The 15,665-nt window shown below is 43.0% G+C and overlaps 1 protein-coding gene across 2 annotated transcripts; it reads left to right on the forward strand.

Annotated features, from left to right (window-relative positions):
- Window positions 1-1,912: 1,912 nt before the first annotated feature.
- mogat3a (monoacylglycerol O-acyltransferase 3a) lies at window positions 1,913-14,516 on the forward strand. Of its 2 annotated transcripts, XM_079491542.1 has the most exons (10): window positions 1,913-2,345; window positions 2,472-2,575; window positions 6,838-7,016; window positions 7,384-7,444; window positions 9,545-9,688; window positions 11,141-11,271; window positions 11,426-11,469; window positions 12,563-12,653; window positions 13,048-13,156; window positions 13,456-14,516. In XM_079491542.1, the coding sequence occupies exons 2-10, from the start codon at window positions 2,482-2,484 to the stop codon at window positions 13,608-13,610; spliced, it is 1,008 nt and encodes a 335-aa protein (XP_079347668.1). In that variant the 5' UTR covers window positions 1,913-2,345; window positions 2,472-2,481; the 3' UTR covers window positions 13,611-14,516. The 2 variants fall into 2 exon arrangements, with proteins under 2 accessions (XP_079347668.1, XP_079347667.1); XM_079491541.1 differs by having other exon boundaries at window positions 1,913-2,575.
- The last annotated feature ends 1,149 nt before the right edge of the window (window positions 14,517-15,665 follow it).

Genomic DNA, 15,665 nt, shown 5'->3' on the forward strand with positions numbered 1-15,665 from the left:
TACAGGATCAAATGAAAATACAGGATCAAATGAAAATACAGGATGAAAATACAGGATGAAAATACAGGATTAAAATGCAGGATGAAAATACAGGATGAAAATACATGATGAAAATACAGGATGAAAATACATGATGTAAATACAGGCTGAAAATACATGGAAGAAAATACAGGATGAAAATACATGGATGAAAATACAACTTTCAAATCTCAGCCTCTCTGTGAAATAACGGTTTCAATATTGAATTTTTAGGTTTAGCTATGTGCTACGTACCTAGGTTTTGGAGGTAAAAAAATAGTATTTTGAAGTATGGTAACATTTTCTATCTATAAAAGAAATACAGTCCCATCAGTTTAAAAGTGTAGGATCCACTTGTAGTTTCTCAAAGAAAAATAAAACATGAATATCAGATAAAAAAAAATGTATAGGCCTATTAGTTGGAAAATAATATGTTATCACGTATAGTATAATATTATTTATATTAAACTTTCAATAACATTGCTTTAATTTGACTTCATTTTGGATTATAGTGATATCAATACTAAATCATGGTCTGAGTAATAAGTGTCTCTAACTTCAATGTTTGTAATGGTATTTTCATATTTGTTAAAATATACATGGGATCTAAACAACATTACTTGCACGGCTGCATGCTCTGCTTGCGCAAGTAAATTGATTAGCAGTATACTGTGCAGGTTACTTCGGTCGTTTGATGCGTATGTCCGTAGCTGCGTATGACGTGATGAAGATATGTACCAATGCCAGGGTATAACTGGCTCTCAATGGTGACGTAATAAAGATATGTTTCAGTGTCGGGTGGATTAAAGGAAATGCCTCTATGTATATATGTAATTTGTAAATTGATTAGCAGTATACTGTGGTTACTTGGGTCGTTTGATGCGTATGTCCTGTAGCAGCATATGACGTGATGAAGATATGTACCAATGCCAGGGTATAACTGGCTCTCGATGGTGACGTAATAATGATATGTTTCAGTGTCGGGTGGATTAAAGGTAATGCCCCTATGTATACATGTATGTAATCTGACACCTATGCCATATCAAGCACAAATTAATCATTACGTCATACGCTGCCACGGGACATACGCATTGGAGCACCGGACAAACAACATTACTTGCACGCTCTGCTTGCGCAAACTTGCAGGATTGCATTTTTATAGCGCTCGGCTCTTCTATGCACTACGTGCTTACTCAAAGTGCTTACCCAGACCCACAGGAACGCACCCAGGGTGCCGGCCCGATTCCGGCGAGCCGCCCCGCGTCCGAAACGGTTGAGAAATGACAGAGTTACCGTGTGGGGGTCCCTCTACTGTACCCTCTACTGTACCCTGTACTGTACTGTACTGTACTGTACTGTACTGTACTGTACTGTACTGTACTGTACTGTACTGTACTGTACTGTACTGTACTGTACTGGCACACCCGAAATCACCATATATACAGTTAATATGTGCGTGTGTGTTTGTGTGTGTGTTAGGTTGCGCACAGGTGGTGAAAAACAACCAAGTAAAAACAATACATGTGATGTGTGCATTAGGTTAGGGGGCGCTGCCGTGTTGACGCATTGCTTCCAGCCAATGAGGCTTGTAAGGAGACTCGCCCCCGCGCTGTGATTTGCTGATAAAAGGTCTAATTTATGCGCGGGGGGGAAATCAGCAGATCTACAAGCTCACAACGCGCCAGGGACGAGACGCGTTGTGACTGTGAGCTTGTAGATCTGCTGTGTTGTTGAGCAATATCCCAGTGGTGCCATGTCCGCTTATTATTATACGCGACTTTGAGCTTGTTTTTTCTTTGAAATTGCTTGTAAATTGATTTATTGATGTGGCTTCTTTTGGGCTTGCTTTCATAGACCTGGTTGCTTATTTCAATTTTATCTCACAAGACCTGGCAACACGGTCCCTCCCACTCTTACACACACACATTGTGGTGGACTGTGGAGACACGCACACACACTCACAAGTTCACAACGTGTGTTTGTTTGTTTAAAGTTTAAAACGTTTATAAACTTTAAAACAGTTGTTGTTGTTTAAAACTTAGCAAACGGTTAGAATTTGATACAAAACACCAAGTTGTTGTTAGTTTTATGAACGGACTGAGACTTCCAGGCAGGGTGTTTAACCGAGGCGTGGGGACAGCTCTGCCCGGCCGAAGGAGCCTGTTAGTCGGCGTGAACACTTGACTTCTCTCCGCTGCAATAAAACATTTCATTTTGTATTAATAAACAACTAAACGGAGTTACAGACAAACAACAACAACAACAACCAGGACCTCCACGGTGTTTTACCGAGGCGTGGAGCCAGCGCTACCCTGCCCAAGGAGCCTGTTTGTCGGCGTGACTGACTTCCAGGGTGTTTTACAAGGCGTGGAGCCGGCGTTGCCCGGGCCAAGGAGCCTGTTTGTAGGCATGAAGATCTTCCAACGGCTGATTCGGTCTGGTTTATTAACCAGGCTGAGGCTAATGAAGATCAAGTTCGCCCCGCTGAACGTCCCGCTGCGGAGGAGGCTGCAGACTTTTGCTGTTCTGCAATGGACATTCTCTTTCCTGGCTCTAGGTAAAAAAATACTCTATTACTACTGAGTTAAAATACTTTATATCACTATACTGTACCACAATAGAATACTATTTAAAATACTTTATATTACACTAGCTCTGGTCCATAGCCTTACTCTGATTCTGCCTGCTGTAGGCAGAATCAGAGTAAGGCTATGGACCAGAGCTAATATTACACTATAGCCTACTGTACCATACTACTATTTAAAATACTTTATATTATAATGGACTTTGTCTTTCCTGGCCCTGGGTTAGTAAAAATACTACTACTGAGTTAAAATACTTGATATTACACTGTCTATACTGCACCATACTACTATTTTAAATAGCCTACTTTATATTACAATGGACCTTCTCTTTCCTGTCCCTGGGTAAAAAATACTCTTAAGCGTCTGAGCACGAAAACAGCATGGTTGTTTTTCACCACCTGTGCACAACACACACACAAACACACACGCACATATTAACTGTATATATGATGATTTCAGGTGTGACAGTACAGTACAGTACAGTACAGTACAGTACAGTACAGTACAGTACAGTACAGTACAGTACAGTACAGTACAGTACAATTGAGGTTACAGTAGAGGGACCCCCACACTGTAACTGTCATTTCTCAACCGTTTCGGACGTGGGGCGGCTCGCCGTAACCGGCCCGGCCCCCTGGGCGCGTGCATACCCGGTGGTCTGGATATTCCGGGGACCCCCACACGGTAAAGGCTCATACATAGTCTGGATTTTCGGTGGTTAGGTGACCACCGAACTACAACATGACGTCACGAGCCGCGGTGAAGAGCAAACCACCGCTCCAGCCCTTCTCTCTGTTTTTACTCACCACCGCTCAACGTTATTTCAGCTCCGGTCGTCAGCTCACAACCGAAAATCCAGACTATGAATAGGCCTTAACTCTGTCATTGCTCAATAAATGACCGAATAACTGAGTAACTGAATGAGTTACCGTGTGGGGGTCCCCGGGGGTCCTCGGAACATCCAGACCCCAAAGAACATGCTGTCAGTCAACAAAGGAAATGATAGCCATGCAACTGGGACTCTTATACAGTTCTCACACGACAGACAGACAGACAGACAGACAGACAGACAGACAGACCCACGTAGAGAGAGTGAGAGAACAGATTCAAAATCTTCAACAAGACTCTGTTGTCTCTCTGGGTTGAACAGAGATACTTTCACTCTCTCTCTCTCTCTCACACACACACACACACACACACACACACACACACACACACACACACACACACACACCTTTTATTGCATTCACATTTAACAAGAAATTCTTGAACACAAACAATAGTGGATGCACAAACTTGGAAAACTCTACAACAAGTGCTTCAGGATACAGATCACGGGTACAGAAAGCATCGCCTTCTCCATATATGGCGACTGCCAATTATTGCAGACACTGAACAGAATCAATTTGGCCGATGCCTTAGCTCTCGGCTTGGGCATGTCTGCAATCTGCAGGCCCCTCCCGACATTTGTAGCCAAGCAGTATAATAGCATCCACACACACACACACACACACACACACACACACACACACACACACACACACAGAGACACAGACAGACACTAGTGAGAAGTTTGACTGTAACGAATTAGAAAAATGCGCGAGGGAGCGTCATGAGAAGTTTCATTTTTACTGCGGCTTTTGCGATGCAGTTTGCTTTAATTGGTTACGGTTACGGGCACGGCTGTTATTGAATCAAGTAATCAACTATTTTCAGTAGGCTACTACGCTATGTGTTGTAAGATGGACGGTTGAAATCATATATGGGTTTCATTCAAGTAGACTACTGTATCGCACTGCATTATGGGCCGTAGGCTACTCCTCCTCAGAGATGCCTCGTTTTCACTCCGCGGCCCACCCACTCCAATTATGTTGGACCCCAGTAGTTTCCGCGTCATTAAGTTAATAACTGGTGTATTTAGGGTGTCATATCATGTCACTGGTGCTCCTACAGCTACAGGACCTGTAGGTCCGTCTGACTGACTCAGAGACATCCACCACTGCAGTTTCTTCTACGTGCAGGCTGCTGCTGGTCAAAGCACGCGAGTGAAGTTCAGTGAAGTTCAGTGAAGTCTATGTATTGATTTCACAAGACTTAATATCGCTGTCTGTCTCTGTGTTTTAAAGGTAAAAGTTCACACACACACACACACACACACACACACACACACACACACACACACACACACACACACACACACACACACACACACACAGTTAAACTATTACTACTATTGGTCCATGGCCAGATGGATTTTTTGGACTACACAGTTAGTGTGTGAAAGGTTCTTTGTGGAGTTTTTTAACCCTAGAACCCTAAAACACGGGTGATTTTCACCCGGACAATTATGTTTTTGCAATTTTCATGGGGCGGAGTTCCAGACCCCCAGGAACGCGCCCAGGGGGCCGGGGCCGGTTCCGACGTGCCGCCCCGTGTCCGAAACAGTTGAGAAATGACAGAGTTACTGTGTGCCGGTCCCTCTACTGTACCCTCTACTGTACTGTCACTGTACTGTACTGGCACACCCGAAATCATCATATATACAGTTAATATGTGCGTGTGTGTTTGTGTGTGTGTTAGGTGGTGGTGAAAAACAACCATGCTGTTTTCATGCTCATACCTACCTACCCAGCCAGCCAGCCAGGCAGGCACCCACCCACACACATAAGTCCGTAAGGGAGTGGTTGCACCACTCAAAAATCCCATACAGCCACAATGGGCCATTCTCACATGTCCCAGGAAATGGTGGACCAAAGGAGAAGTTCCCAGCTCCATTTTCTTTGAATTTTTTTTTGTTGATAGATCCGCAAAAAATAATTAAGAGGGTTGGCCGGGTGGCCTGGGGGTACAGTGTACAGTGTGTACACCAGTGGCGTGCACAGACATTTAGAGGGGCAGGTGCTCAAGTTAAAAAAAGGGCACCTTGTGCAGCGCGTGGAACCGGCCGGTTGCCTTAATCTATTTTGGGCGGGAACCCCTTTTGGTGTTAGCATTATGTTATGCTTTAGCTATTGAAAAATAGCAGATCTACAAGCTCATAGCGCGCCACCGAGTGGCGCGCTACGAGCTTGTAGGTCTGCTATTTTTGAAAAAAAAAAAAAAAAAAGGGCACATTGCCAAAAGGGCAGGGGGTGCTCTAGCACCCCCTAGTGTCTATCTGTGCACGCCACTGGTGTACACTGTAGCGATGGCCATGGTGTGAATGACATGACAGAAGCCGTCAAAACCTCTGCAAGTGATCTGAGGGGAGCAACAAAATGTGCCAAAAATCGCCAAGCCGATCCTCATAATAACTTTATCCGCGGCTCTGCCGCTTAATAACAAGTGCCTGCCCGTGTGTGCGTCCTCTAGTTGCATGTGTGCTGCTCAGGACTCAAGCAGCCCATCTTCCCCGCCTGGTCTAGCAGTGAGTTTAAGTGTCATTTAGCACCAACATTAGGACAAATAAAAGTTATCAAACAGCGAAAGTATCTGATCTGCTGTGAGGAAACGCAGCAGAAAAGATTAAAATAAGTCATCTTTTCGGGCGACACTGGGCGATTAGGCGATGTGTCAGCCGATGCTCGCCCGCTGTTAAAACGCACTGTGAGTGATCTACAAAACTACACAGACCGCCAAATCATTTACATAGATCAATCATGAAGGTTTGATGGTTACAGTTTTAATGAGCGATCTTGTACAGCCTCCTCATACAGTTGCGTTGATGTGTGCGTGGTAATGTTTGATGGGGCTGGGTCGTGTATCCATACAGCAGCATAGCTACACATGTCTTCGTGATTAGCGGTAGCAATAGCACTTTTGCTTGTTTCAACACAACGACATGTTGTCTCGGTGAACTAATGAACGATCGCGGCTGGATGTTTTGCACAGGTTACATTGTTGTTTAAATGTTAATAAATGCTGTGTATGCATCTGTGACCCATTGTAATGCACTGCTTTGAAAACACTGCTGTCTCTGCGTTCTGCTGCTGTTTCTCGCGTCACAACGCAGGGAACACAACTGACCTACAAGCCCACAGCGTATTGCATCCGCGACGCGTTGTGGGCTTGCAGATCGGCGGAGGCGAAGCTACAGAAAATGTACGTTGAGCGGAGAGAAGAGCTCCTCTGCGGTTTACAAACAGCCGACTGTGAACAATAAATCAATGGCTATTTACTGTACAGTAGTATTTGGGCTATAAATATACCCTCTATCTCTCTCTCTCTCTCTCTCTCTGCCTGTCTCTCTCTCCAGCTCAGTGCTGTCTTGCAGGCTTCATCCTCTTGGCCGTTTCTGATTGGTGGATCCTGGCGGTGCTCTATGCTGGTTGGCTGTGGCTGGATTGGGACACGCCCACCAGCGGAGGTCGAAGGTCGCAGTGGGTCCGAAACTGGAGCCTCTGGGATCATTTTATCGATTATTTCCCTATAACGGTAAAGAGAGAGAGAGAGAATAAAATAAAAATTGGGATCAATTTAAAGATTACTTCCCTATAACGGTAAATTATAATCAGTATCGATATGTCAATGCATTGTAATCTTGTTGACTCATATTAATGCCTATTGTATTTATGTACACAGCATTTATTCCTCTACATGTATTCACATTTCATACTGAATAATAATTGATATGTAAAAACCTTTCTTTAATTTAACTGACCTTGTATCCTACAGTTTATTAAATGTAATGCAACTATTATTACTTATTCTGTAACTAGATTTGAATTTTCTGTCTGTCTGTCTGTCTGTCTGTCTGTCTGTCTGTCTGTCTGTCTGTCTGTCTGTCTGTCTGTCTGTCTAGTTGTCGAAGACGGTGGATTTGGATCCTAAAAGAAATTATCTGTTTGGCTTCCATCCTCATGGTGAGTTTAAACATTCATTTATTTATTTATATTCATTAATAATAATATATGAATACAAATAAATCCTTCATTTATTATTATGTTAACAAGTTAACTGCCACCGGGTGGCGATAGAGGGTAGTTAGCTACGCCAGCCAGAATAGGGCAGATTAGCATGTTTTCACATCCGGGTTCCTCGCTCGCAGACCTCCATTGTAAGAAAAGGCTTATGTTAGCAGTAGCTCACAATGTTTATCTTTCCCCCGAAACGTTAACTGTCTGGGGTGTTCACTTAAGCCTGAGTAGACGATAAAATGACAACGTTTTTTTTTAAAGTGAAATATCCATTTAATGTTAATAATGTCTTATTAAAGGGTAAGACCACTTTTGTAGAGGTTTGGGTTGTGTAGTTACCTTGCCATGATGTAACTCCAAATGTGGACAAGAAATCAAAAATAATTTCTCCAGTGATTAGAAATTGATAATTCAAAATATGCTCCTCATTGACTTACATTGTACGCTGAAACAGCTCTCAAAGTCACTCTTTTAGTACGTAAACAAACACAAACAAAGTTGTTTCAGACAATATGGAGCAACACCAAAACTCATGTGGTTTTATTTTTTCATAAAAATGTTAACTTCCTGTTGATTTGTCCATTTTTATTCAGAAGAAAACCCGGACTGGATCCATGGATCCGGATCCAGATCTTCATATAGTAAAATCAACAGGAAGTTACCATTTTTATGAAGAAATAAAACCACATGAGTTTTGGTGTTGCTCTATATTGTCTGAAACAACTTTGTTTGTGTTTGTTTACGTACTAAAAGAGTGACTTTGAGAGCTGTTTCAGCGTACAATGTAAGTCAATGAGGAGCATATTTTGAATTATCAATTTCTAATCACTGGAGAAATTATTTTTGATTTCTTGTCCACATTTGGAGTTACATCATGGCAAGGTAACTACACAACCCAAACCTCTACAAAAGTGGTCTTACCCTTTAAGCATGATGTTTAATATGACCATATTAACACTTTAATTGCCCGGGGTTATTTAATCCATTACATTAATGCGCCCATATGATTTATAAACACAGACCCCTTTCCCGGACGGACCGGCGGAAGTTGTTGATATGTGTGTAGCAGCTAACAATAGCCACACCACTCTAGAGTCGATCGACAACAACGGGAGACAAGAATAAATCTATCGAGACTAGCGACTGGACCGCGGAGCACCGTCTAACACAGGATCTTTTTTCATAAAAAGACGGGATGATTTAGATCGCGAGTTATGAACGTTTTAAGATTTTCGTTTTCATCAGCTAAACAGAGGAGGGAGTTTTTCGATGACGTCTCACTCTTGCGCGTCACCGAGGATTGCCCAGGAGGCGCGCCTGGGCTATAGAGCTATACGATCCGTTCTCATATCAATAATCTTCGTCTTTTGGACAATACTTCGTCCTGGGCGTCGGGCGTTACTAATAGGAAGGACAAAGTACTTCGTCCTGGGCGATGGAGTGTTAAAGGGACATTTCACCCTTTTTGTAAAAAAAATATGGCCTATGTTAATGACGTTTAGAAGATTTAGAACACTTTCCTGGGGGTCTTTATATGTGTAATATGTGGTTTTAGATATTTTAGCAGTCAGCCCAGTGTCTGATGCCATGGACACTGGGCTCACTTACTTCCTTGACTACATGTTGTTTCAGTAAGACAGCCCTCCTGTCTTCTAAACGTCATTAACATATATTTATTTTATTTGCAAAAAGGGTGAAGTGTCCCTTTAAGTTTTAGATTCATTTTAATAAAATGTAATTTCATATTTTTATGAAAACTGAATGATTCAATGTAATTATCTCTCTCTCTCTCTCTCTCTCTCTCTCTCTCTCTCTCTCTCTCCTTGTCTGTATTGTCTGTCCCTCTACCAGCTGTATTGGCATTAGCTCTCTCTCTCTCTCTCTCTCTCTCTCTCTCTCTCTCTCTCTCTCTCTCTCTCTCTATTCGCTATGTCTCTGTACCAAGTGCATTGGTATTAACCACCTCTATGTATTGTCTATGTCTCTCCACCAGCTGTATTAGTATTAACTCTCTCACTCTATGTATTGTCTATGTCTCTCTACCAGGCGTATTGGTGGCGGGGGGGTTCAGTAATTTCTGCACGGAGTCCACAGGCTTCAGCAGGTTGTTTCCCGGTCTAACATCTCATCTGCTGATGTTACCATTCTGGTTCAGGATACCTATGTTCAGAGAATACATCATGTGTGGAGGTAACACGTTCATATAGGTAACACATTCTGATGTAACATCTGTTCATGCGTGGAGGTAATACATTAATATAGGTAACACGTTATCATGTAACCTCTGTTCATGTGTGGTGGTAACGCATTAATATAGGTAACACGTTCTGATGTAACCTCTGTTCATGTGTGGAGGTAACACATTAATATAGGTAACACGTTCTGATGTAACATCTGTTCATGTATGGCGGTAACACATTAATATAGGTAACATGTTCTGGTGTAACCTATGTTCATGTGTGGAGGTAACACATTAATATAGGTAACATGTTCTGATGTGTTCATATTAGGGATGCACGATTAATCGGTTTTCACCAGCAAAAAATAAAATTGTGTAGGCTACTCATGTCATTCAGTTGTGGAAACAGACACTTGGAAAAGAGTATATGCTATTTAGTAACTATTTCGTTGACTTGAACGATAGTCGAAATCTTAACATCCTTTTATCGCGGAGACTAATCCCAGATTCAGATTCTAATCTAAACAATCTTTATTTGCGGCCAATTCTGGTCACAACCTATTGGTCCATTAAGAGCGTCTGATAGGGGGCACGGTGGCATAGTCGGTACAAGTGCTGTCGCCTCACAGCTAGAAGGTCCTGGGTTCGATTTCCGCTGGGGGCGTGTTCTCTCCTCCGCGTCATCAGTGCCCATACCCGAGGCGGAGTTGGCGAAAGGGCCTTTCTGTGTGGAGTTTGCATGTTCTCCCCGTGTCCCCATAGGGTAGGTACCCTCACAAAAACATGCAGTAATCCTGGTCTCTAAACTACCTCCCCCTGGCCAGCTGATGGAAAAGAACTTGTCGGAATAACGTGTTCCTTCCACGCGCTATGTCTGGCCAGGGAAACTCCCCCCTGTCAGGTGAAAAGAAGCAGCTTGGACTCATCATGCATAGAAGGAAGCATGAGGTCAGTTCTTTTTAAGAACTGATAAATGCCTAAATTGTAAAAGAAATTGCAGTTGTTTCTGTCACCTCTATGCATGCTTGGAAACAGCCCCAAAAAATCCATCTGGCCATGGAACAATAGTGGTAATAGTTCAACTGTGTGTGTGTGTGTGTGTGTGTGTGTGTGTGTGTGTGTGTGTGTGTGTGTGTGTGTGTGTGTGTGTGTGTGTGTGTGTGTGTGTGTGTGTGTGTGTGTGTGTGTGTGTGTGTGTGTGTGTGTGTGTGTGTGTGTGTGTGTGTGTGTGTGTTTCAAGCTTTCACAATAGCCTCTTCCGACATCACTACGCGCGCACACACACACACACACACACACACACACACACACACACACACACACACACACACACACACACACACACACACACACACAGTGTAGTAGTAGAAATCCAACTGGTTGGATAACAGGTTACAACTCTGTCTGTCTGTGTCTCAAGCTTGGTGTCCATAAACCCGTCTCTCTACATGTCTGTCTGTCAGGCTTGGTGTCCAGTCATAAGTCCAGCCTGTCTCACATCCTGTCTCGCCCTGGTGGAGGTAATGTGGCTGTTCTCGCTATAGGGGGCGCCCCCGAGGCACTGGACGCACGACCTGGAGCGTTGACCTTGCAGGTATCTCTCTCTGTCTCTGTCGCTGTCTCTCTCTCTCTCTCTCTCTCTCTCTCTCTCTCTCTCTCTCTCTCTCTCTCTCTCTCTCTCTCTCTCTCTCTCTATTATAATAAATAATTATAATAATAATAATAGTGTTTTACTTTTAACCCCTTAGGTTCTGAACAGAAAAGGTTTCATCAAACTGGCTCTGAAACACGGGTATGTTGTCTGCCTCCCTGCCACACACGCACACGCGCGCGCACACACACACACACACACACACACACACACACACACACACACACACACACACACACACACACACACACACACACACACACACACACCCTGTGTGGAACATGGGGAACACATAGAAGTATTACTGACTATCGAAGGGGGGGTGGGGGGGGGGGGGGGGGGGGTGTTATGTTATGCGGCGAGATCCGTGTATAGCGATACGTGAGTTTGTTGACTCCAATGGCGACGAGGAGGATCATTTAGGCTTCAGATGTAACCAAATGGACCCATGGATATTCGTAGCCTGTCGCTGTCGGAGTGGCCTGTCGCGTGCTGGAGGCGGTGCTGTGTGTGTGTGTGTAGAGGAGAAAAGTAGTCTCTCGTTGATTCTCAACACATTTAATTTCCAGGTTTGACCTGGATTAGACTACGGTCTCCCATTTAATGTCATTTCTATCTCTGGGACCCCAATATATATTGTAAAGTTAATTTAAAACTGGACACTAACAGGTCCATTTGTACACTCTCTGAGTTACAGACCCATAAGGGTCCATTTGGTTCTTTATTATCATTTAGCTGGGGGCCCCCTGGAACTCCCTCAAGGACCCCTGGGGGTCCCCACTTTGGGAATCACTGTAAGAATGGACTCCCGCAGGACTGTGTTGCCAAAGTATGTGCGACTCAAGTGAGACACATAGGCTGCACTCACACATACAGTCAGAACACGTGTTTTGTCCGTGTTCTGGGGGGAGAGGGGGGGAAGAACAGCTCCAATGTTTCGAATGTGTGAGTGCAGCCATACACAGTAACACAGAGACAGAGAGAACCCAATGTGAAGTGCTCATGTCGACTGCACGTCAGACAATAGTCTGCCTGCATGCAGCACGCAACGCAGAAGTGCATAAATTACGTTAAACCACCCCCTCGAGTGTAATATTGCAATAATACAACAGTTACTAAGAAAATCGCAGCTGAATTCTTTGTCATTGAATTGCCATTCAATGATGCTGGTTTGAATCATGGCTAGATGGCTGTTTCAACCAATCAGACAACCTGTTGTATAATTGTGTTTCAGAGCTGATCTGGTTCCAGTTTTTTCTTTTGGAGAAAATGAATTATTTGACCAGATAGACAATCCTACCGGCTCCTCTCTACGTTCACTACAGGTAATATAACTACTATATTTACGTGTACTTTATTACTAGTAGTTTTACATGTAATTCAACTACTTTTTTTACGCACAGAGCACAAAACCAAAGTTACGTGTGTAACTACGGTTCTATGAATACCGAATGCTTTAAGCACTGAATTACGACTTCTGAGGCTATATCTTACGGTGGTCACAAAGGGGGGGGGGGGGGGGGGGGGGGGGTCAGTGAGTCTGACTCAGGATTCTGAGTGACAGTGTGCTCTGACTGATTCATAGAACCATAGTTACAGTATACGTAACTTCCAGAGGCTGAATGATTTCTACCAGCAAAGTCGAAAGGAATCCTTGTACTGATTGACTGATTAATTGATTTGATTGATTGATTAATTGACTAATTGATTGATTGACAGGAGTGGCTGCAAAGCCTCATGGGAGTGGCTCTGCCATTGTTTCACGCCAGAGGAGTGTTTCAGTACAGCTTTGGTCTGTTGCCATGGAGACGACCAATCAACACTGTAGGTCTGTATAAACCACACCCCCTGTTACCATATATGGTCTGTTACCATGAAGACAAAACATGGGGACCAAAACAAAGCGACGCAGAAAAATCCGTAAACAGCAGGCGGGAATACGTTTTTTTTCTTTTCTTTTTAAAAAAAATCCGGTCCAGACCGGATCACACTGCGATTTAGAAACACAGACCAGGCTTTCCTCCGAGGTGGAAAGCCTGGTGACGCGAGGTTAGGGGATGGGAACCGTGAGGTTACCAGTTCGATCAAGACTCTCTCTCTCTGTTGTCTGTCTCTCTCTCTCTCCAGTTGGTAAGCCTATCTCGGTCGTCCAGACGTTGAGTCCCAGTAAGGACGACATAGACCGGCTCCATGGCGACTATCTGAGCGCTCTGACCGACGTGTTCGAGCAAAACAAACTCAAGTATGGGATTGAAACCGACAGCCACCTCCAATTCATCTAACACACACACACACACACACACACACACACACACACACACACACACACACACACACTGGTTACATGGACATAACTGCATGTCAGTTTAATTTGAACTCATTCGCCTCTATTGGGTGGCTGAATTTATACTCAAACTGCTGACGTTCATGTCAACGGAGAATCGTCCTATGTTGAAAGCCATTTCACTCGGAAATGGAGAATCAGGAAGTGGAAAATCGCTATGTAACAAGTCCAGCGAATTATTTAATTCACCCAAAACATACATTTTGCAACCGGTGATCATATCGTTTATAGAAATGAGCCAGAAAACAAGCTTGTTTTGATCAAAAACGCATTCCCATAGACATCCTGCTGACTTTTCACTTTTCACTTTTTCTCCTGTTTACTTCATCGCACGGCAACCGGAGTGATACAGAGTTATGAAACGTTATGAACGTTATGAAACGTAACCAATACATATTATATGCCCGTGTGAAGTGTGGGACGCTCTTATCATACATCATCTCATTCTGGCCAATCACACTTTGCGTCCTCACTTTTGGCTTCAATGTTTGTGTGTACACAAACACTCAAACTGTCTCTTCAGTGTTTGTGTTTACACAAACCCTCAAAGCTGGTCAAAGGACGATATCGGCGGCGAATGAGCTAAATAATGATAATCCGATTATTTCTAATAATCTGCTTCAGATGTTGACATGTCGAGGTACGATTAAAATACAATGTTTACGTTTATATAAAGTTACAAACTATACAAAATGTTACAATGTTTAAATACAGTTACAAACTGCTTCAGATGTTGACATGTTGAGGTACGATGAATATAAATAAGATGTTTACGTTTAAATGAAGTTACAAACTATACATACTGTTACAATGTTTAAATAAAGTTACAAACTACGGTATACAAAAAGTCACTCATGTGACTCCTCCATGTCTCTCGCTGCCACTCAACTACTGGCTAATATGTTTATACAGCCTCAGCCTTTGATGTCTGGAGAGAAAAATGTAATTAAAACTGTGAATAAAATTTAAAAAATAATAAAATTAAAACAATATAAAAGTTGAGTCCTTTTACTCCTTGGTTGTAAAATAACTGATCTATTGGTTGATGACGTCACTGATCTGTTTCTATTGGTTGATGACATCACTGATCTGTTTCTATTGGTTGATTTATTTTTTGTTCTCGATTTTGTAACCCATTTTTCACCCTGTTCCACATATTTCCTAAACTGTAATCCTGGGCGCTACTCCCCCTCTGCCTACCTGGGGAGAGCCCTGAACTGAGGAGTGTGCAGGCCACTTCTTATCACCTGCCAGTGGAAAACCGCCACACAATGGAATCCTATGGGACAACGCAGCGCAATATGATTGCCTCTGTGTTTCTAACTTTTTTTTTTCACGGATCGATCATGGATTATTTTCAGACACTCGCGCATGCTATTTTTGGGCACCCGTGCGTGGAATGGAGTGACGTACAATATTGGGTGATTCTTCAAAGGTTAGTGAAAAACACCAGCAGTCAAAGGGGGTTAAAGATCAATTAACGGGTGGGAAATGAGAGGTGTCTAATATCATACATTACAAATGTACACAAATGTATGTTGACATGAACAAGGAGTAATAGAACAAACGGAAAGGTAGGAGCGCACACCAGTAGTGGTGAGGTGCTGACCACAGGAGATAAAACTTTGACTTAAGAAAGGAGGCCGACATGAACAAGGACCCCACATCGGAGGGGAAAATTGTAAAAAGATATATACAAAAAAAAAAGATCAATTAATTTAGCAGTTAAGGTGTTAACTGCTCTCAAATTTTTTGCCTTTTTGCTCTACTTCTAGTTCTGTTTTCCCTACTTTTTTATAGTTCTAACTAGTTCTGCTTTTCTTTCATCTGTCTGCGTTTTCACTGTGCTAATTTTCTGTTCTTTCTTTCTACTCTGGATGTTTTTCACTTTGTGCTAACAGCTAGACTTGGTGTTTTGCACACTGTTTGGAGGTGATTCTTTTGATCTGACCATTTCACGAGCAGCAGGCAGACCAGGTGGACCACTCACAGC

Source organism: Electrona antarctica (assembly GCF_951216825.1).
Source record: "Electrona antarctica genome assembly, chromosome: 21".
Classification (NCBI taxonomy): Eukaryota; Metazoa; Chordata; class Actinopteri; order Myctophiformes; family Myctophidae; genus Electrona; species Electrona antarctica.

Bases quoted from the DNA above. Each gene is read 5' to 3' on its own strand.
- mogat3a (XM_079491541.1), top strand. From the start codon at position 2,428: ATGAAGATCTTCCAACGGCTGATTCGGTCTGGTTTATTAACCAGGCTG. The intron at 11,272-11,425 runs GTATCTCTCTCT...TTAACCCCTTAG, and splicing joins CTGGAGCGTTGACCTTGCAG to GTTCTGAACAGAAAAGGTTT. The intron at 13,157-13,455 runs GTCTGTATAAAC...CTCTCTCTCCAG, and splicing joins ACGACCAATCAACACTGTAG to TTGGTAAGCCTATCTCGGTC.